Source organism: Entelurus aequoreus, linkage group LG11 (genome assembly GCF_033978785.1).
Source record: "Entelurus aequoreus isolate RoL-2023_Sb linkage group LG11, RoL_Eaeq_v1.1, whole genome shotgun sequence".
NCBI lineage: Eukaryota > Metazoa > Chordata > Actinopteri > Syngnathiformes > Syngnathidae > Entelurus > Entelurus aequoreus.
In genome coordinates this window covers 11,716,738-11,739,802 of record NC_084741.1, presented here as the reverse complement: position 1 = coordinate 11,739,802, position 23,065 = coordinate 11,716,738, and the positions used below count along the sequence as shown (strand labels likewise).

General features: G+C 45.8%; 1 protein-coding gene across 2 annotated transcripts in view; it reads left to right on the top strand.

Moving 5' to 3' along the window:
- The window catches only part of lmtk3 (lemur tyrosine kinase 3), a 48,454-nt gene extending 26,955 nt beyond the window's left edge, over positions 1-21,499 (top strand). The window contains exons 7-17 of one of the 2 annotated variants that reach the window (XM_062062475.1): positions 797-945; positions 1,009-1,093; positions 3,542-3,663; positions 6,414-6,563; positions 6,646-7,163; positions 7,266-12,148; positions 12,229-12,392; positions 16,561-16,670; positions 16,751-17,073; positions 17,143-17,227; positions 18,888-21,499. In XM_062062475.1, the coding sequence (XP_061918459.1) occupies positions 797-945; positions 1,009-1,093; positions 3,542-3,663; positions 6,414-6,563; positions 6,646-7,163; positions 7,266-12,148; positions 12,229-12,392; positions 16,561-16,670; positions 16,751-17,073; positions 17,143-17,227; positions 18,888-19,018 (6,720 nt within the window). In that variant the 3' untranslated portion in view covers positions 19,019-21,499. Of the gene's footprint in view, positions 1-796; positions 946-1,008; positions 1,094-3,541; positions 3,664-6,413; positions 6,564-6,645; positions 12,149-12,228; positions 12,393-16,560; positions 16,671-16,750; positions 17,074-17,142; positions 17,228-18,887 lie in introns of both variants that reach the window. The other variant, XM_062062474.1, reaches the window with a different exon arrangement.
- The last annotated feature ends 1,566 nt before the right edge of the window (positions 21,500-23,065 follow it).

Below are 23,065 nucleotides of genomic sequence, written 5' to 3'. Positions count from 1 at the left end.
CTTGCAGACTGTATTGATATATATTGATATATAATGTAGGAACCAGAATATTACCGGTAATAACAGAAAGAAACAACCCTTTTGTGGAGTGTGAATGGGGGAGGGAGGTTTTTTGGGTTGGTGCACTAATTGTAAGTGTATCTTGTGTTTTTTATGTGGATTTAATTTAAAAAAAAACACCAAAAAAAACGATACTGATAATAAAAAAACCGATACCGATAATTTCCGATATTACATTTTAATGCATTTATCGGCCGATAATATCGGCAGACCGATATTAGCGGACATCTCTAATGAAAATCCATATATTTTGTTAAGGTTTGAAAATGAAAAATATCAAAATGGCCCCCGCATGCTTAAATTTTTCCGTGTGCGGCCCTCAGTGGAAAAAGTTTGGACACCCCTGCTTTAAGGTGTATTGGCGCTCTGTACTTCTCCCTACGTCCGTGTACACAGCCGCCTTTTAAAAAGTCATACATTTTACTTTTTGAAACCGATACCGATAATTTCCGATATTACATGTATCGGCCGATAATATCAGCAGTCCAATATTATCGGAGATCTCTAGTTATTATCATTATTATTTTTTTTCCCCCAACATTCTGCAATTTGGCGCCCCTTCCCAAGGACACAACAAAGCTGATGAGCTAAAATGTGCAGGAGGCGTGGCACAAAGCCGCGAGGCTGCGCTTAATTTGCGTGACTCGACCCGATGGCGGATCCCCGGCGGTGGCCGAGTGTGACTTGAAGACGACGTGTCAGAAATAATGCCATGTGGCTTTCTTCCGACGCGCAGGGGGATCTGAAAAGATACCTGCGAGCCCAACGCAAGTCGGACGGAATGACCCCCGACCTGCCCACGCGGGATCTGACCACGCTTCAGCGGATGGCCTTCGAGATCACGTCGGGCCTGCTGCACCTGCACGACAACAACTACATCCACAGGTGGGGCACCAGCTGCCAGCCACCACGTCAGGCCACTCACTAACTGTGTTGTGTCGTCTGCAGCGACCTGGCGCTGAGAAACTGCCTGCTGACCTCTGACCTCACTGTGAGAATAGGCGACTACGGTCTATCACACAACCAATACAAGGTATGGCACAGCCACACCCTCTTAAGGCCAGCAAAATGACACTATAGTTGTAGTTTAGTCTTTATTTGAAGGGACAATGAACTTAAAGGCCTACTGAAATGAATTTTTTTTATTTAAACGGGGATAGCAGATCTATTCTATGTGTCATACTTGATCATTTCGCGATATTGCCATATTTTTGCTGAAAGGATTTAGTATAGAACAACGACGATAAAGATTGCAACTTTTGGTATCTGATAAAAAAAAGGCTTGCCCCTACCGGAAGTAGCGTGACGTAGTCAGTTGAACATATACGCAAAGTTCCCTATTGTTTACAATGATGGCCGCATGAAGTGAGAGAGATTCGGACCGAGAAAGCGACAATTTCCCCATTAATTTGAGCGAGGATGAAAGATTTGTGGATGAGTAAAGTGCAAGTGAAGGACTAGTGGGGAGTTGAAGCTATTCAGATAGGGAAGATGCTGTGAGAGCCGGGGGTGACCTGATATTCAGCTGGGAATGACTACAACAGTAAATAAACACAAGACATATATATACTCTATTAGCCACAACACAACCAGGCTTATATTTAATATGCCACAAATTAATCCTGCATAAAAACACCTATGTGTTTGTTATGCTAGCTCCTAGCTCCTCTGCTAGCTCCTAGCTCCATAGAACACGCCAATACAATTCAAACACCTGATCAACACACACAATCACTCAGCCCAAAAGACCGTTCACCTAACCCAAGGTTCATAAAGCTTATATATTTTTAAAAAGTTAAGTAAATACGCAAAAAAAAGCCAAAGCTGCATACTCACAGTAGCACGTCTGCGTCTTTGTCATCCAAATCAAAGTAATCCTGGTAAGAGTCTGTGTTGTCCCAGTTCTCTACAGGCGTCTGTGTATCCAAGTCAAAAGTCCTCCTGGTTAGAGTCTCTGTTATCCGAGTTCTTCCATCTTGACTGCATCTTTCGGGAATGTAAACAAAGAAGCGCCGGCTGTGTACTGTTGTGGCTGACTACGTTCGAAAAATACGTCCATTTCGCACCGACAACTTTCTTCTTTGCTTGCTCGGCTTCCTTCTTCATAATGCAATGAACATGATTGCAACAGATTCACGAACACAGATGTCCAGAATACTGTGGAATAATGAAATGAAAACAGAGCTTTTTCGTATTGGCTTCAATGTGGAAGGCATACCCGTGTTCGCCGGTCTACGTCACGCGCATACGTCATCCTCAGAGGCGTTTCGAACCGGAAGTTTAGCGGCAAATTTAAAATGTCACTTTATAAGTTAACCCGGCCGTATTGGCATGTGTTATAATGTTAAGATTTCATCATTGATATATAAACTATCAGACTGTGTGGTCGGTAGTAGTGGGTTTCAGTAGGCCTTTAAGTGCCATCCCATTCCTAACCCATAGGGTTCAATATGACCTTTTGCAGCTATTACAGCTTCAACTCTTCTGGGAAGGCTGTCCACAAGGTTGCAGAGTGTGTTTATAGCAATTTTCCACCATTCTTCCAAAAGTGCATTGGTGAGGTCACACACTGATGTTGGTGGAGAAGGCCTGGCTCTCAGTCTCCGTTCTAATTCATCCCAAAGGTGTTCTATCGGGTTCAGGTCAGGACTCTGTGCAGGCCAGTCAAGTTCATCCACACCAGACTCTGGCATCCATGTCTTTATGGACCTTGCTTTGTGCACTGGTGCACAGTCATGTTGGAAGAGGAAGGGGCCCGCTCCAGAAGTTGGGCTTGGCCCTTCAGTTCCAGTGAAAGGAACTTTGAATGCTCCAGGATACCAAAACATTTTGGACAATTCCCCGCTCCCAACCTTGTGGGAACAGTTTGGAGCGGGCCCCTTCCTCTTCCAACATGACTGTGCACTTGCTTTGTCGCCATGGAGACCAGGATTAGTGATTTAGAAGTAGCTAAAACACTGCCGACGGCGGATGGACGTTAGCTGCTAACTAGCTAGCCGTGTCTTAAAGCACCTCTTCCTGAGGTGTTATAACTTCACCTTTATCTTTACTTTTTACACCAAAATGCATCCATTCTCCCTTTTCTGTCTACACACTATGTCTGCTTGTAAGTACTCTGTGTGTGTGCGCTGCCCAACATGCTCACACACACACTAGGTGTGGCGAAAGTATTCTCTGCATTTGACCCATCACCCTTGATCACCCCCTGGGAGGTGAGGGGAGCAGTGAGCAGCAGCGATGGCTGCGCCCAGGAATCATTTTTGTTGATTTAACCCCCAATTCCAAGCCTTGATGCTGAGTGCCAAGCAGGGAGGTAACGGGTCCCATTTTTATAGTCTTTGGTATGACTCGGCCGGGGTTTGAACTCACGACCTACCCATCTCAGGGCGGACACTCTAACCACTAGGCCGTTTTAGCCATGAATTGGTTCTTACGATCCAAGACAGTACGTTGAGATGTTTGCTGTCATGTGTGCGTGCAGGAGGACTATTACCTCACTCCAGACAAGCTCTGGATTCCTCTGCGCTGGATCGCGCCGGAACTGCTGGAAGAGTACCGAGAAGCTATCATCGTTACGGACCAAACCAAGACCAGCAATGTGTGGTAGGTTGTTGTTGTTGGTTTTTTTTTAAACACGCAAACGAGGGCAGGAGGGGAGAGGAGCCCACCAGTGTCACAGATGAATGACTTCCAAGCAAGCTCCTGGTCGACATGTTAGCTACTCTGTGCTGGAGTCCAGGGGCCGTACTTATCAAGCTTCTTAGAGTGCCATTTTACACATAAGTCCTGAGAATTTGCGAAATTTAGTCCTACTCTCAAACTTAAGAATAAAAGCTTTTTATCAACGTTCTTAAGTCTAAGAATCACTCCTACTCTCCACGATATTTAAGAGACCTTCAGAGGTGTCTTAAGTGGTTAGGAGTTGCCAGCAGGGGATGGCACTGAGGCGAGAGAGACCTGCGCGAACGTTCAGGGAACGGAACAATGTTTTTGTTTTTTTTATGACGAGCAGCTGATCAAACGGTATCGTTTAGACAGAGCGGATATTATTTTTGTCACAGATTTAATACTTTTCGATTCCTTGTTGATTTCTGCATGTGTCTGCAGTGGGCTCGTATATATAGAGCCACCCACACCACTTTCAAATTAGTTGCCTAATTAATGAATTGGAAAGAAAATGTTATGAGAGTAGCGTATGTGTGAGGTGAGTGACGTCAGTGAGTGTGTGGGCGAGAGAAGAGAGGGAGCGGTAGCGTGAGTGCCGGCGGGGACTAGTTTGTTTTGTATTATTTTGTAGTTTATTGTCCAAATATACACTCACATTGTCCACTTAAATATTTCTGAGATATTTCTTTATTCTTAGACAACGGATTCCCTTCCGTGATTGGTCATTTCTATGGACACAGAAATGACGTCACCTAAAATTGCGTTTACGGCACATAGTAATGTCGTAATTCAGCTCTGAGTGTGACACTTAAGATTCCGTCCTACACTTCGCTGAAAGTGTGAGTAAGACGCTTGATAACTAACTTTTAAGTGCAGCTTTCAGCCAAGAATTTATTTACTCTTAAGTCAACTCTTAGCAGACTTCTTAGGAGTCATTCTAAGAAGCTTGATAAGTACGGCCCCAGGTTATTACTGCCATGCTTTCACAAGACCCAAGAGCAGTGAAGTTGTCACGTTGTGTAAATGGTAAATAAAAAGAGAATACAACAAATCCATTTCAACTTATATTCAATTGAATAGACTGCAAAGACAAGATATTTCATGTTCATACTGAGAAACTTTCTTATTTGTTGCAAATAATCATGAAGTTAGAATGTAATGGCAGCAAAGTAGTCAGAGGGGCATTTTTACCAGTGTGTTACATGGCCTTTCCTTTTAACAACACTCCGTAAAGGTTTGGGAACTGAGGAGACACATTTTTGAAGTGGAATTCTTTCCCATTCTTGCTTGATGTACAGCTTAAGTTGTTCAACAGTCTCCCTTCTCATATTTTAGCCTTCACACATTTTCAATGTCTGGACTACAGACAGGCCAGTCTAGTACCCGCACTCTTTTACTATGAAGCCACGCTGTTGTAACACCTGGCTTGGCATTGTCTTGCTGAAATAAGCAGGGGCGTCCATGATAACAACATATGTTGCTCCAAAAGCTGTATGTACCTTTCAGCATTAATGGTGCCTTCACAGATGTGTAAGTTACCCATGTCTTGGCCACTAATACACCCCCATACCATCACACATGCTGCCTTTTACACTTTCACCCTAGAACAATCCGGATGGTTCTTTTCTTCTTTGGTCCGGAGGACACGACGTCCACAGTTTCCAAAAACAATTTGAAATGTGGACTCGTCAGACCACAGAACACTTTTCCACTTTGCATCGGTCCATCTTAGATGAGCTCGGGCCCAGCAAAGCCGGCGGCATTCCTGGGTGTTGTTGATAAATGGCTTTGGCTTTGCATAGTCATTGTATTTTGTTTTTATTTACGATTTACACAACGTACCAACTTCACTGGTTTGGGGTTTGTATTTTGCGAGCGATGATTACGAAGTTAACAACACTGCCGCACGTCGACATAGCAATTGCTTGCGCTTCTGCTTGAATTTTTGACCACTCCTCTTGACAAAATTGGTGCAGTTCAGCTAAATGTGTTGCTTTTCTGACATGGACTTGTTTCTTCAGCATTGTCCACACCTTTAAGTCAGGACTTTGGGAAGGCCATTCTAAAACCTTCATTCTAGCCTGATTTAGCCATTCCTTTACCACTTTTGAGGTGTGTTTGGGGTCATTGTCCTGTTGGAACACCCAACTGCGCCCAAGACCCAACCTCCGGGCTGATGATTTTAGCTTGTCCTGAACAATTTGGAGCTAATCCTCCTTCTTCATTGTCCCATTTAAAGCAGCAGTTCCATTGGCAGCAAAACAGGCCCAGAGCATAATACTACCACCACCATGCTTGACTGTAGGAATGGTGTTCCTGTGATTAAAGGCCTCACCTTTTCTCCTCCAAACATATTGTTGGCTCAATTTTTGTTTCATCTGACTTCCCATCGACAAAGACAAGACCTTCTGGAGGAAAGTTCTGTGGTCAAACTTAATGAATGTTTTTTGTGAGCAACAAGTATGTGCTCCAATCACTCTAAACAAATAAGAGTTGTAGAAATGATTGTAAACTCAAGACAGCCATGACTTTACTGTATGTACACTTTTGACCACGACTGTAAGCGGGATCATCTTAGGTGGAAGTATTACCATATACTGCTTTGATCCTGTCCAGAACAAGAAATCTTGTTTTCATAAAAAATCTTGTCTCCCCTAGTTATTATGTCACCTATGTGCCACTTACAGGTCCCTGGGGGTGGTCATATGGGAGCTGTTTGAGTTTGGCTCTCAGCCCCACAGACACCTAAGTGATGACGAGGTCCTGACATTTGTCATCAAGGAGCGACAGATCACGCTGGCCCAACCGAGACTGAAACTCTCCCATGCTGATTACTGGTCAGCGGTCTTCTTCTCAAAATGCTAAATTCCTTTTGACCTTTTTGCTGAATTTGACTCATGACCCTTGTCTTCTCTTCAGGTATGAGATCATGCAGTCCTGCTGGCTACCTCCGTCTCAGCGCCCTTCAGTAGCAGAAATATTCCTTCTCCTTTCCTCCCTCCTGGCTGCCGAGCGTGGGTCATCCAGGGGGAGCGAGGATGAAGAGGATGAGGAGTATGAGGAGGCCAGAGGGAGGAGAGGCGGGAGCAATGAGTCGTTTGAAAAACGCTGGGACTTACTCCGCCCACCTGCCTTCCAGGCTGCAGCGCATGAGCGTCTAAGGAAGCCTGAGGACAGACACAACTCCTACCCTTTGCTGGACCCCGTGGGAAACCGGGGAGCACATTCTTCATCTGAACTAGACGACATCCTGACCGTGACTGAAACCAGCAAAGGCTTGAACTTTGAATATTTCTGGGAGAAGGCCCATGCCAGACGAGGCTACAAATCTCTCCCCCCAGCACAACCCATCCCGACTGTGAACAACAACCACAGACAGTCCTTGGACACTCCGACTGTGGTCCCGGTTATCAGTGCACGTAGCCCCTCCCTTGCCAGTGAGTACTACATCCGATTAGAGGAGCACACTCCCCAGGACAAGTCCCCGACTCTAAATGGTAACACTCAGCTGTCTTGCTGGTCTGACTCTATTTGCCCAGGAGAGATGGAGCTTGTTGAGATCCGCAGTGGCATGCTGGGAAAAGAGCGAGTACCTTATTGTCCCTCAGACAAGTGTGCAGCTGGAAAAGGCATCCGGATGGTGCGATCAAGCGAAGTTAAACTGCAGGTGCCCAACACTGGGGTGGCCGAATTCAGAGACACTTCGAGCAGAGTGACCGACTTCTCTGTGATTGATTTGGGTGAAGATGATGAGGAGGAGAAGAACTCTGAAAAGAAACCATCTGCGAGTTCCCAAGCGCCGGTGCTTCCTCCAAAGCCTCGCTCCATGTCAATGTCCTCAGCCAACCACCTACACTCCCGCCCCCTCCCTGCACCCCCTCTTGGATACAGAGGACTTCCACACTACAATATGAGTGGCAAAATTGAGACCGACCCTCTTCAGATGAACAGCTGCCTACCGTCTAACTACGGTCACTTGGGACTCCATCGCTCCCGACAGACTTTACCGCCTTCTCCATCCCTTTCTCCCTCACTTCCCCCATCCAGTCACCCTATTTACCCCACAACTCAAGTTTGTCCTCCACCTCTCCCCCCTCACTCTAAACAAAGAACTTACCCGAGCTACAACATTGACTCTTACTCCAGATACAGTAATAGATTTAACAGAGATCATCTATCCTGTGACCCGGGCACCAGACACACAACACACAACTCCAAGGACTCCCGTGTGAAAGACTTTGACTCGCCCGTTCGTAGAGAAAACCCCTTGCGGCCCATTTATCGCAATATACCTCGGCCTCAGCCTCAGCCAGATGGGCAATCCTCATCTAGTCCCACCTACTCAGACGAGGATGACTCCCCCTTCATGTCACCTGAGAAACAAAGCACTTCTGTCACTCATTCCACCCTGTCAGAAGATGTAGAGCCGGTCGTTGCAGGGATCTTTTCTAGAGGAATGAAAAGAACCCAGTCGCGCCTCGACACCATCCTGCCGGCCATTTGGAAAGAAGATGCAGAACTCCAGGCAGAACGTGTGGCTGCTGCCAAGAATTCCCCCATGCACCTATTTCTAACAGAAATATCTACCGTGACCGAGGCGAGAGAGTGCAAGTCCGACATTTTGTGGGAGAAAGAGAAAAGAGATGGCGAGAGATCCAAAAGCTTTGTATTGCCTAACAAAGGGATGCGCCGCTCCCAGTCTCTGATCACAGAGCTAGGCTCAGCAGGACAGTCATTGGGAACAGAGAAACACAACAACAGCACAGGGAAGGAGAAGGACTTTACAGCCCCTGATGAATCATTCCAGGGGGATCTTTTTCTGACGGAGATCAATACGGGAAGAGATCTGAATGGAGGCTTGGGAAATGATCCTGTTAAATACCTTTGCCCGACAGGACCAAGGTTGCCGTCATACACCTGCGATCCAGGCCTTGCCTCATCCACCGAAGCGGAAGTTGCGTATTCCAAAAGTATCGGAAGGTCACGCTCGCTTCTCTCTGAGATCACCACAGGAAACGCAGACAGTGAACTCCAAAAGGCTGAAGAGGAGCAACAGAAAACAGAAATGACCAGGGAGGAGTTCATGAAAGAAATTCAATCAGCAGAGACATTTCTGACTCAAATAATATCCAGACAAAATATTGACAGGAAAGAAGCAGAATCCTCCCCTACACTTCTCTCACCAGAATATGAGTCTATATGTATTGACCCAAATACTGCCCAGACCATCCAGTTTCAGTCAGAGAGCTCTGTACGCTTATCCAGCAGAGGAAAAGATGACCCACAAACTGAAGCGATATATGCCCAGGTGACCAAACGTGCTAAAAAGAGTGACATTAAAGTTTCTACTCGACCCGAGATCCCAATCCTCCACATAGCATCAACTATTAGACAGGAGGACCAAGCAAGTAATGCAGACCACTGCCAGTCTGGGGACTATGTCTTTGAGGAAATCATGCCCAAAAACGGCTTACTGCACAACCAAAACATTACGTTGTGTCAAAAAGACAACAAATGTTTTGATGGACCTGCTTTGCCCACAAGAGGTGGAGAGCAAACTGGGGATCTTTCCAAGGATGCTGATGAGTCCATTACTGCAAAATCACTCATTTCGATTAGCCCAAAATCTTCTTCTGTCGAGAATGGCGGACTAGTGAGGGATGACGATGATGAGAACCACGCTTACAAAGTAGCAGTTGATTCAGATTGCTCAAAAGATTCATCACAGCACAATGACAGCGTCCAAGAAAAACTAGTACCCGAAGAAGATGCCGCCATTCCAAATACTCCAGACTGGGATGCGTCCACTGACATTTCCCTGGCCCCCTCCACTGACTCCGTCCTGTCACCTATGACGTCCAGCTCTGCAGACTGCCTCACCCCTAGTGACTCCTGGACGGGAATTGGAGGCTGTGGGTGGCGGGCTCTGGGAAATGAAACACCACACCGGGACTCTGCTTATTTCTCAGACAGTGACTTAGAAGGGGATGGGATGAGCAAGAGGAGCACTGACGGGCTTGTGGGGTCCAGGCCGACCAGCGGACGAGGGGGCGAGAGGGGAGCGCTGACGGGGATCGAGGAAAAAACTGAATTAGAAGAAGAGGGTGAGGTGGAACACAAGCACCCTTTAGGAAACTCAGCTAATTCATTTGAAAATACACCTGAGGCCACAGATATTCCAAGCAAAGGATTCAAACCAGGAAATTGGGACGATTCTGGCATGTTTCTAAATGGTAAAAACTCCTCCCAACAGTATGTTAGTTCCCAAACCAAAGACTGCGTGGACTTTATTGATGAATTGTTCTCTAAACTTGAGGATGAGCCGCTAAAAAGCCCGCCACACAGCGATGGATATGCAAAAGACCACCACTACACTGATTACATCATTTCTCAAGGAGTGGACTGCAAATACCTAGACTCTGTGGAGGAAGACATACAAATACCTGCCAGGAGCCTTATTGTGACGTACACTCTTTCCGAAAGAGCCAACAGCAAGGAAGACATACAAATGGAAAAACAGTCTTCTCTCAATGTCCAACACTGTGAAAACAACATTGTAGAATCCTCTGTGAACAGCACAGAGTCTAGATCATCTCAACTGTGTGGTGGTCCATCCAACAAAGAGAAAACTCCATCATTAGTAGATTCAAGCATAGGGAAGTCCTTAGACGAAAAAGTGTGTTTACAGTTTGCCTCCTGGGTTGAAGAAGGCGCTGAGAGAAGTAATACGGTGCCTGACCTGGAGCTGCACCACACAGACCACAATCAGGTGGGCCTGAGCAATCTGAACTGCATGGAAGACCAAACAGCAGAAAAGCAGTTGGCTGCTATAAAGGACTGTTACACCACTGAAGACAGGTCGCCGAAGAGAGGAGTGTCGAGTAGCCTTAACAATATTGATACGGAGATGGGGGTGGAGGAGAAAGAAGACAAAAGGACCGGTTGGCTTGACTGCCAGCGTCATTCACAGTCAAGTGACTTGCACTTGTGGCCAGGAGAAAATGACCAGTGGGCTTCTCCAGAAAAGAGGTGTCAGGATAATGAACTGACGTCCAAAGTGTCCTCTGTGTTCCAGGATAAAGTACGAGAGGCAGGAAAGTGTCCATCGAAGGGTCAGGAAATTTGGGAGGCTGAAGAAAATGATGAATTTGCAGGAAGTGAAACCCACCCTGCTGTGGTGGAGACATGTGGGGAGACATGTGGGGAAAAATGGAACAAACAACAGCAGGGACTAAAGGGAAGTCTATTGGTGAAGGAAAACACCAATGACCACACTCGGCCAGATGTGGTGAACGTGCAACAGGTGGAGAATCTTGAGAACCTTCTTGAAAGTGACAGATTTGATGCAAAGGGGGAAATACCAGTGGTTGAAGTGGAGAATATGGAAATCCCAGATCCAGAGAATTCTGAGAAAAGCAAGAAGCACAGTTGGTCATGCGTGGACACAAACGGGGACGGGCGACTTATGGGGTCAGAGGAGAATCAAAATTTTAACATTTGGCCTCAGAGGGAAGACACATTATCACCCACAGAAAAGCACCCTATGTTAGTAAACTGCTTCCCTCACACTTTAGAGAGTAAACATGCCAAAATAACCATTTGCATTACTGATGCGCCAGATGAGAACTTGGACCAAGAAGACACTGATTCTTACTTACATTCTGAAGCTGAAATGAGACCATGCAGTGCAAAGCAACACCTGGAAGAAAGCGTGAGTGCCGAGAAGGAAGAAGAGAATTCAACGTTGGACAACTTCAGCTCCGTGGACTTTCCCAGTCCTCCTCCAAGTATTGACCTTGACGTGCAGGATGACAAACTGGAGAGTTTAGATGACTCTTTTCCTAGTCCACCACCATCTGTTTCAGAGGCTGAAGAGTTTGGTTATACCGGTCTGGAAGACTGTAACATTGAAACCGATACAACAACTCTGACTCCATGCATCCCCTCTGTGAATATAACACTGGATACTAGTGAGGGAGACCTCACCTCTGAGACAGGCGGTCCGGACAGTATGAATCAAACACAAGCTCCGGACAATAGCCTGCCAGAATTATTAATTTCTGAGTGGAAAGATATGGACGAAGAGGCTTTGGAGGATTTTGAAAAATTAGAACAACTGTGTCGAATATCTGGGGATGAGGAAGAAGTCCTGGGCGACATTTTCCTGGGGAACCTAGAGCTTTTGGAGTCCCTGAAGAAAACGCCTGATCAAAAAGACACTATTTCTAGCAAGTCTGGAGAGCCGATAACTGACTTGTCTACGAAAGAGAGAAGGGCAGATTGGAAAGAAGACGGAACTGGTTCCTCAGACGAATTTCAAGAGGACAGGAATGATGTGCCGAAGTCAACAGGACCAACGCCAGATGCCAAGGACCAGGGTACTCTTTCCAAGTTGACCACCAAGAACGGACTCATGATGCAGGTCAGAAAAACTCAATGTCGTCCCCAAGGACAAAAAACTTTTTGTACCTACCTGGCTTTCATTTTTTTCTCTTACGTCAGGTGTGCGAGGAACGACTGCAGTACTCCCTGAGTGAGAACGTGAAAACAAATGTGCTTTGGGGAGAGACATGTAAGGACACGGTTATGCTCCGGCCTTGGGGGGATCAGTCGACTGAGGGCGGCAAAGAGACAGTTGCTGATGAAGTACAAAACCAGCATGACAGGTACAGACCTCTGAAAAATCGTCCCGAGTGACGATCAGTTTAAATCTAACTTCTAACTACACAAATAAGTGTACAAACTACAAAATAAAGAAAATATTAGTTAAATCTTTTCTTGATTCACGGCTGGGACCAGATGACTCAGATGGTAAACTTGAGGGCTTCTGGTTCCAATCCAGCTTCCACTATCGTAGTCACTGCTGTTGTGTCATTGGGCAAGACACTTCACCCACTTTGCTCCAAGTGCCACCCCCCTGGTGTAAATGTTTCTTAAATGTAGATAATGGGTTTCTCAATGTAGAGAAAAAGCGCTATATAAAAATGATTCACTTCATTTCACATCTCGGGCTCAAAAAGGTTGTTGACCATTGATTTAAACAGTTGACAAGACTATGTAAGGAATGGACTTGGGGACAAAAAGGTTCTGGTTCTAGCCCTGCCAGTGTTATCTTGAACAAGGCACCCAAATCTTAACTGCGCTCTTTTCTGGTAGCTCTCCCCCTTCACTCCTATTTACTGGATCCTGATTGATTGAAACTTTTATTAGTAGGTTGCCCAGTGAAGTACATATTCCGTACAATTGACCACTAAATGGTAACACCCGAATAAGTTTTTCAACTTGTTTAAGTCGGGGTCCACTTAAATTGATCCTGCTGTTGCAGTTTAAGGGAGCACAGTCAGTATGGGTCAATGCACTAAATTGGTCTGGTTTCTCAAATAGTTTGGCTCTAATTAAGCATTCTACAACCCATTGAAACACCTTAATCCGATCATTTTCTGTTAAATCGCACAAACTCACCTGGGTTATGCGGTTGGAACCCAGATCTCTCGAGGGGGGTATGTGCGCCCCTTTGTATCCCGCATGCACCAGTCTTAGCGTGTAGGACATAACATGAAAGCAGATACAATTCAATGAAAACGCCGGCAACATTTGGAATAAGGAGAAGGCTGTTTTTATGCTTCACAAATTAAAAGAACAGAACATTTTTAAGCGCATCCATGGTAGACAAAAGAAATGGAGATTCATTGAAGAAGGTAGGTAAGGAAATGGGGAATGCCGGCTTAACTTGGACTCCCGGACGAAACACAAATTAGATGGAAGAAAATGAAGCAGGTATGTTAAAGGCGAACTAAATGAGGCAATTCCTGAAGGAATTGCGTATGAATGCTCCAATGCTGAAGTTGAACTGAAATCCTGGAATTTTTTTAGAGTTGTTGTAGAGCACACATCTCCCAAACAGGCTGAATATTTTGAAGTTGGAACAGTTTGAATCAGATGAAAAATGTTGGGAATTGTGGAACTTTGAAGAATGTCCCATTCATTTCGGGAAAAGCGGGAATTTTTTGGAAAATTGTAAAAAAAAACTTCAATGGTCTGAATGAGTTGAAATGGTTGGTGTTGGAATTTTTCAAATCGGTCGAGAAATGTTGAAGTAGTAACATTTTTAATTGAGAAATGGTATTTTAGGAATTTCGGGAAAACCGGGAATTTTTCCAGTTTGAGAAACAACTTTGTTTTTTGTCTTGAATAATAGGAATGTTTGGACGGTGGAACGGTTGAAAAATGTGGAAGTAGTAGTTGCCGGAAAAAAGGGTTTGAAAAAACGGGAATTCCTGGAATTTTTTTTTACTTGGAAAAATGATAGTTTGAATTTCCAGGATGAGTGGAACATGTTGAAGGTGGAATGGTTTGAATAGGTTGAAAAATGTGGAAATGAGTGGAAGTTTGAAAAATGGTCAATTCATTTTGAATGGGAAGAATGTCCTGGAAAACTTGGAATTCTGGGAATTTTTGGAATTTTTCAAGGGAAAGCCCGCGATTCCCAAATAGGCTGAACAGTTTGAAGTTGGAACGCTTTGAATCGGGTGACAAATGTGGAAGGTAGCGCCAAAATCTGGAGAAGAAGAAGAAGTTGAATAAATAGATGAATTTTGGTGTAGAAAAGCATATTATTGTGTGAATGTCTTGGAGCATTCACACAATAAGAACGCGTACACAAACCTCTTCACACTGCATTTGTGCACTGATTAACAATAAGTTAGTATTCCACACAACTGGCAAGATGGTCCACAACAATAGCTGGAACAGTATTGGCCGGGTAACAGTCTTTTCCTTCCGATTCCAAACTCCTTCCATCTAGCCACAGAGCCTTATGAATCAACTCTGAGACATTCAAACGTTTTGTTTCCATGATTCTCCATCTGAAAATTCCTTTGAAAAAACTCTCTCCCGCCGGTCTTTCTTTGCTTCGGAGCTGCATCCGCCCCGGTACATTCTTGGTAGTAGCCTCATGTTGGGAGTGCAACCTAAGATCATTTCTTGATGCTGTCTGCTATTTACCATCAGCATGGCCACTGGAGATGTCATGTTTGTCATCTGTGCCAATATTACAGCGGACATCACAACGGAGCTCAGCTGTTTAATTGTTAGGAGCCACAGACGTCCGGTGTGACATCATAGGTCAACCGGAAAAGCAATATATTTATCCACGCTTTAGAGAGACCGCATGGACACTTGGACTTAAAGGCCTACTGAAAGCCACTACTACCGTCCACGCAGTCTGATAGTTTATATATCAATGATGAAATCTTAACATTGCAACACATGCCAATACGGCCGGGTTAACTTATAAAGTGACATTTTAAATTTCCCGCCACACTTCCGGTTGAAAAAGTTTTTTTATGCTGACATATGCGCGTGACGTCAAGGGTTGGTACGGAAGTATACGGACCCATTGAATCCTATACAAAAAACTCTGTTTTCATCTCAAAATTCCACAGTATTCTGGACATCTGTGTTGGTGAATCTTTTGCAATTTGTTTAATGAACAATGAAGACTGCAAAGAAGAAAGTTGTAGGTGGGATCGGTGTATTAGCAGCGGACTACAGCAACACAGCCAGGAGGACTGAGAGATGGATAGCAGACTCGCTAGCCGCCGAACTCACTTTAACTTCCTCCGTCTCCGGTCTGCCAACCGCATCTGTGATCGGGTGAAGTCCTTCGTCGCACTGTCGATCGCTGGAACGCAGGTGAGCACGGGTGTTGATGAGCAGATGAGGGCTGGCTGGCGTAGGTGGAGAGCTAATGTTTTTAGCATAGCTCTGTGAGGTCCGGTTGCTAAGTTAGCTTCAATGGCGTCGTTAGCAACAGCATTGTTAAGCTTCGCCAGCCTGGAAAGCATTAACCGTGTAGTTACATGTCCATGGTTTAATAATATTGTTGATTTTCTATCTATCCTTCCAGTCAGGGGTTTAGTTCTTTTGTTTCTATATGCAGTTAAGCACGGTGCTATCACGTTATCTCATAGCTAAAGAGCTTCATCGATGTATTGTCGTGGAGATAAAAGTCACTGTGAATGTCCATTTTGCGTTCTCGACTCTCATTTTCAAGAGGATATAGTATCCGAGGTGGTTTAAAATACAAATTCGTGATCCACAATAGAAAAAGGAGAAAGTGTGGAATCCAATGAGCCAGCTTGTACCTAAGTAACGGTCAGAGCGAAAAAAGATACGTCCTGCACTGCATTCTAGTCCTTCACTCTAACGTTCCTCATCCACGAATCTTTCATCCTCGCTCAAATTAATGGGGTAATTGTCGCTTTCTCGGTCCGAATCTCTCTCGCTCCATTGTAAACAATGGGGAATTGTGAGAAGTCCTACCTCCGGTGACGTCACGCTACTTCCGGTACAGGCAAGGCTTTTTTTTATCAGCGAGCAAAAGTTGCAACTTTATCGTCGATGTTCTCTACTAAATCCTTCCAGCGAAAATAAGGCAATATCGCGAAATGATCAAGTATGACACATAGAATGGATCTGCTATCCCCGTTTAAATAAAAAAAAATCATTTCAGTAGGCCTTTAAAAGGCTACTGAAATGAAATTTTTGTTGCAATGTTAAGATTTCATCATTGATATATAAACTATCAGACTGCGTGGTCTGTAGTAGTGGCTTTCAGTAGGCTTTTAAGACGTACGTTTAGTGCATGGAAACGTAGAGAGTGTTCCGGTGGTTTTGTTCATCAGCCTAATGGTTGCCTCAAAGCCAGGTTCCCTATGGAATCGACATGTTCTTCTCAAAAGTTATGTCCTGTCTTATCGAAGTGCTCTTGAGTTGGAGCTTCATCCCAGACCTGAAAAACAAATCTGGTGTGTTGTTTTGCCTTTGTTTCAGCCAAGCCATGCAGGAAAATGTGCGCAAGGAAGCTAACCCCGAGACACTCACTGTGATAGAACAACCTGAGATCACAACGCTGCAGGCTACTGCAAACCAGGCGATCAAAGGTACTTTTTGGGTTTTTGCCCGGATCTCCCTTCTTTCGACACTTGACCTCAAACGGGCTTTTTGTCTTTGTCTCTGGCAGCAAAAGTAGCCCGTCTGTCTCTCGCCCTGCCGCCACTCGCCCTGACTCTCCCCCTCACCCCCACCGGCAAAGAAGGCACAATCGGGTGTCGGATCGGAAGGCGGAGGGGTTTGCTCTCGGGAAGCGAGCCCAAAGACGAGGAGGAAGACGAGGAGGAGGACGAAAGCTCCCGGAGGGTCATTGTTGTCACGGAGACGGATGTGGACAAACGCGTTGGCCTGAGGAGCCTCCTCAAGTCACCCAAAGAGCCGCTAGACCGAGAGAGGGACCGAGGGAGAAATGTCTCTTTTTTTAATGATGTCACTATTTATCTGTTTGATCAGGTAAATTGCAAACATGTCATGGCATGCTTCGAAGAGCGCAATGTAATCGCTTTTCTTGTATTGCCACAGGAAACTCCAACCAACCAGTTAAGCACTTCAGCGCAGACTAGTCCGGCTGCGGTGTCCGTCAAAAACACCAAGCTGGACTTTAACGGTGAGCCTGTGTGTGCATAATCCAATATATTACTCGTACACACCTGGGGCCTCGTTTATTAAGAGTTGTGTGCATTTCCTACGAAAAATTGGCATACCAGATGAGGTGGTTCGGGCATCTGGTCAGGATGCCACCCGAACGCCTCCCTAGGGAGGTGTTTAGGGCATATCCCACCGGTAGGAGGCCACCAGGAAGACCCAGGACACGTTGGGAAGACTATCTCTCCCGGCTGGCCTGGGAACTCCTCGGGATCCCCCGGGAGGAGCTGGGTCAAGTGGCTGGGGAGAGGGAAGTCTGGGCTTCTCTGCTTAGGCTGCTGCCGACCCGACCTCGGATAAGCGGAAGAAGATGGATGGATGGATCATAATCAACGCAGTCTGGGCACGCCCAAGCCAGGCTTCCTTGGGTCACGGGGGTTGTTGGAGCCTATCTCAGCTGCATTCGGGCGGAAGGCAGCATACACCCTGGACTAGGGTTGTACGGTATACACACTTGGGGCCTCGTTTATTAAGAGTTGTGTGGATTTCCTACGAAAAATTTGCATACCAGATGAGGTGGTTCGGGCATCTGGTCAGGATGCCACCCGAACGCCTCCCTAGGGAGGTGTTTAGGGCATATCCCACCGGTAGGAGGCCACCGGGAAGACCCAGGACACGTTGGGAAGACTATCTCTCCCGGCTGGCCTGGGAACTCCTCGGGATCCCCCGGGAGGAGCTGGGCCAAGTGGCTGGGGAGAGGGAAGTCTGGGCTTCTCTGCTTAGGCTGCTGCCGACCCGACCTCGGATAAGCGGAAGAAAATGGATGGATGGATGGATCATAATCAACGCAGTCTGTGCACACCCAAGCCAGGCTCCCTTGTAGATATCCGTCCATCCATCCATTTTTTACCGCTTGTCCCCTTCGGGGTCGCGGAGGGTGCTGGAGCCTATCTCAGCTGCATTCGGGCGGAAGGCGGGGTACACCCTGGACAAGTCGCCACCTCATCACAGGGCCAACACAGATAGACAGACAACATTCACACACTAGGGATAAGCGGAAGAAAATGGATGGATGGATGGATCATAATCAACGCAGTCTGGACACGCCCAAGCCAGGCTTCCTTGGGTCGCGGGGGGTGTTGGAGCCTATTTCAGCTGCATTCGGGCAGAAGGCGGGGTACACCCTGGACAAGTCGCCACCTCATCACAGACAGATAGACAACATTCACACACTAGGGACCATTTAGTGTTGCCAATCAGCCTGTCCCCAGGTGCAGGTTTTTGGAGGAGGGAGGAAGCCTGAGTTCCCGGAGAGAACTCACGCAGTCACGGGGAGAACATGCAAACTCCACCCAGGACCAACGTATTGTGAGGCACATGCACTAACCACTGTACCACCGTGCTGCCCCCCCTTGTAAATACACAAATCATACTGAAATCAGCAATGTTCTTGGGATCTGCACGGTTTGCCCAATCAGAATTCTGTAGGAGTCAGTCGGACCTTCTTCATTTCTGGTGTTTCCAGCGGATGGAAGAGGGTTGAGATTGTGAGAATGCGGTGGGCTTCCAGAACCGAGCTAATTAAGTGATAAATAAGACTTGTGATTCAGATCTGGTTTTCTCAGAAGCGTTATCGGATTGGTCCACCCCGAATGACTAATCTCTCTCTCTCGCACCTTCAGGGCCCAAAAGCAAAGATTCCAAGCGCAAAGAGAATTCCCCGGGCAAAGCGAGAGCACCTGTGGGCGGGGCCAATGCGGCGTCATCGTCACGCTTCACCGTCTGCCCCGCCAAGGACCCCCACTTGATGTGACGCGGGCGATCCTCTGAGACTCTGAAGCGAGCCCACAAACAACCAGCCGTTCACCCAGAGGCTATTTTTCTATTGGACAGGCGAAGGAAAGAGGACGACTTCCAATTGGTGGAGAGGAAAGCTGGACATTAACCAGGTTTGACCAGCTCCACTGTTTACAGAGTTTATTGGAGGAACGGCAACCTGGACTTGGTTTGGACCAGTTGGGGGTCTTGCTGTCTACCAGCGTTCTCTTTTCTGCTGTATTCTCCTCTACTACTCCACAAATATCTCCTTTTTTCTGCATCTTTCCTTTGAAATCCTATCCATGCCTTTATGCCTTTTCATTGTCAAGTCCACATTTGTACAAATGGTCCCTCCTACGAGAGACGACCTCGTGATTCCAGCGCTGGTCTTCTTAGACTGCCTGGGAAATGAACACCCGTTTCTTTCTTTGTTCTACGGTGGCTGACAAGGGCAAACGTACACCAACATCCACATCTAACCCTAACCCTAACCCTAACCCCAACCCCAACCCCAACCCTAACCTTAACCCTAACCTCTAACCTCTAACCCAGTGGTTCTTAACCTTGTTAGAGGTACCGAACCCCACCACTTTCATATGGGCATTCCCCCAACCCTTTTTCGTGAAAAATAAAATGTATTATTTTTCAAATTTAAGACAAAGTTATCTGTTTTTTTACTGCTGCACAAAATGAAGCGTGCATGAACATCACCTTGTTCAAAGAACAAAACCAACACAGTGCATGAACTCACAACAAATTACACACCCGCAAATCAGATGGCAAATTAGAGGGAACATTGTTTGGGGGTATGCATAATACGCCGATAGGGAGAAGTTTTTATTTACACGATGAGTCGGTGTGTCTTGACCTCCGCCGAACCCCTGAGGCAGACTCACCGAACCCCTAGGGTTTGCTCGAACCCAGGTTAAGAACCACTGCTCTAACCCTAACCCCAACTCTAACCTCTAACCCCTAACCCTCTAACTCTAACCCTAACCCTCTAACTCTAACCCTAACCTTCTAACCCTCTTAAATGATTGGTCGAAAGCCCCTCACGTGACTACCGGGCGCCACATTTAAGACCCGCTCTGAAACCGAACCGCCACCTATAAATTTAGGCTGCCATAAATAAATATACATACTTCTTTCTGGTGACTCGCTACAAATACATTTAGACCGCCATACCTTTATTGTGGTTCACCACGCATACATTCAGCCAACCCAAAAAACGCACATGGGGACGGCGTGGCGCGGTTGGGAGAGTGGCCGTGCCAGCAACCTGAGGGTTCCTGGTTCGATCCCCACCTTCTACCAACCTCGTCACGTCCGTTGTGTCCTTGGGCAAGACACTGCACCCTTGCTCCTGATGGGGTCGTGGTTAGGAACCTTGAAGGTAGAAAAGCACTATACAAGTATAACCCATTTACCATTTACATATTTAGTTGCCCGGAAAAGGGTGGAGTGCCATCTCCGGGTTGGGGAGGAGATCTTGCCCCAAGTGGAGGAGTTGAAGTACCTCGGAGTCTTGTTCACGAGTGAGGGAAGAGTGGATGGTGAGATCCACAGGCGGATCGGTGCGGCGTCTTTAGTAATGTGGACGCTGTATCGATGCGTTGTGGTGAAGAAGGAGCCAAGCCGGAAGGCAAAGCTCTCAATTTAGCGGTCGATCTACGTTCCCATCCTCACCTATGGTCATGAGCTTTGGGTCATGACCGAAAGGACAAGATCACGGGTACAAGCGGCCCAAATGAGTTTCCTCCGCCGGGTGGCGGGTCTCTCCCTTAGAGATAGGGTGAGAAGCTCTGCCATCCGGGAGGAGCTCAAAGTAAAGCCGCTGCTCCTCCACATGGAGAGGAGCCAGATGAGGGGGTTGGGGCATCTGCTCAGGATGCCACCCGAACGCCTCCCTAGGGAGGTGTTTAGGGAACGTCTGACCGGTAGGAAGCCACGGGGAAGACCCAGGACACGTTGGGAAGACTATGTCTCCCGGCTGGCCTGGGAACGCCTCGGGATCCGCCGGGAGGAGCTGGACGAAGTCACTGGGGAGAGGGAAGTCTGGGCTTCCCTGCTTAGGCTGCAGCCCCCGCGACCCCACCTCGGATAAGCAGAAGAAGATGGATGGATGGATATTTAGTTGTGTTGCGTTGGCCTGCTACAAATGAATTGACACTGCCACAAATACATACATTTGTTGTGGTCCGCCATGTATAAATTGAGGCCGCCACAAATACATACATTTTTTTCCTGGTGACAAATAAATGGACACTGCCATGAATATATTTATTATATATTCAGCCAACCATAAACACATCTATTTATTTGCGGTGGCCTGCTACAAATTAATCAATACCGCCATGTGTACATATTCAGACCACCAGAGATACGTATATTTATTTGCGGTGGCCCGCTACAAGCACATTTAGACCGGCATATATACATATATTTGCTGGCAGTCGCCTGTTACAAATAAACAAATACTGCCATAAATATATATATATATATATATATATATATATATATATATATATATATATATATATATATATATATATATATATATATATATATATATATATATATATATATATATATATATTGTGGCCTAACATGTTTATATTTAGACCGCCATAAATTCATATATTTGCGATGGCGCGCAAAAATAAATGAATGCCGCCATAAATATGTCTTATTTGTCGTGGCCTGCCAGGTACAGTGGTGGTCAAAAGTGTACATACACTAGTAAAGAACATCATGTCATGGCTGTCTTGAGTTTCCAATCATTTCTACAACTCTTATTTTGTTGTGATGTAGTGATTGGAGCACATACTTGTTGCTCACAAAAAACATTCATGAAGTTTGCATCTTTGATGAATTTATTATGGGTCTACTGAAAATGTGAGGGTCAAAAGTATACATACAGCAATGTTAATATTTGCTTACATGTCCCTTGGCAAGTTGACCTGCAATAAGGCGCTTTTGGTAGCCATCCACAAGCTTCTGCTTGACCACTTGACCACTAAATTGCTGCAGTTCAGCTAAATGTGTTGCTTTTCTGACATGGACTTGTTTCTTCAGCATTGTCCACACCTTTAAGTCAGGACTTTGGGAAGGCCATTCTAAAACCTTCATTCTAGCCTGATTTAGCCATTCCTTTACCACTTTTGAGGTGTGTTTGGGGTCATTGTCCTGTTGGAACACCCAACTGCGCCCAAGACCCAACCTCCGGGCTGATGATTTTAGCTTGTCCTGAAGAATTTGGAGCTAATCCTCCTTTTTCATTGTCCCATTTAAAGCAGCAGTTCCATTGGCAGCAAAACAGGCCCAGAGCATAATACTACCACCACCATGCTTGACGGTAGGCATGGTGTTCCTGCCTCACCTTTTCTCCTCCAAACATATTGCTGGGTATTGTGGCCAAACAGCTCCATTTTTGTTTCATCTGACATCACATGGACAAAGATAAGACCTTCTGGAGGAAAGTTCTGTGGTCCAAAAGCGCCTTATTGCAGGTAAACTTGCCAAGGGACATGTAAGCAAATATTAACATTGCTGTATGTATACTTTTGACCCTCACATTTTCAGTAGACCCATAATAAATTCATCAAAGAAGCAAACTTCATGAATGTTTTTTGTGACCAACAAGTATGTGCTCCAATCACTACATCACAAAAAAATAAGAGTTGTAGAAATGATTGTAAACTCAAGACAGCCATGACATGATGTTCTTTACAAGTGTACATACACTTTTGAACACCACTGTATACAATTAGACCGCCATAAAATACATGTATCAATTTGTGTTGACATGTATAATATATACAGTATATATGTATGTTTGAGGGTGTTTGTGTGGTTTTGGATCAGTTCTGTGTTTAGGACGTTTGCTCCTGCCGCCCACCGTGGGTTATTTTTTTGGGGTTTTTTTTAGTTCCTCAAATCTTTCTCTTAGTTTTCTGCTGTTTATGTATTTATTTGACTATATTGCAATATATTTGATTACCATTTTTTCGGGACAGAATACATCCAGGTTACTCCTCCTGTA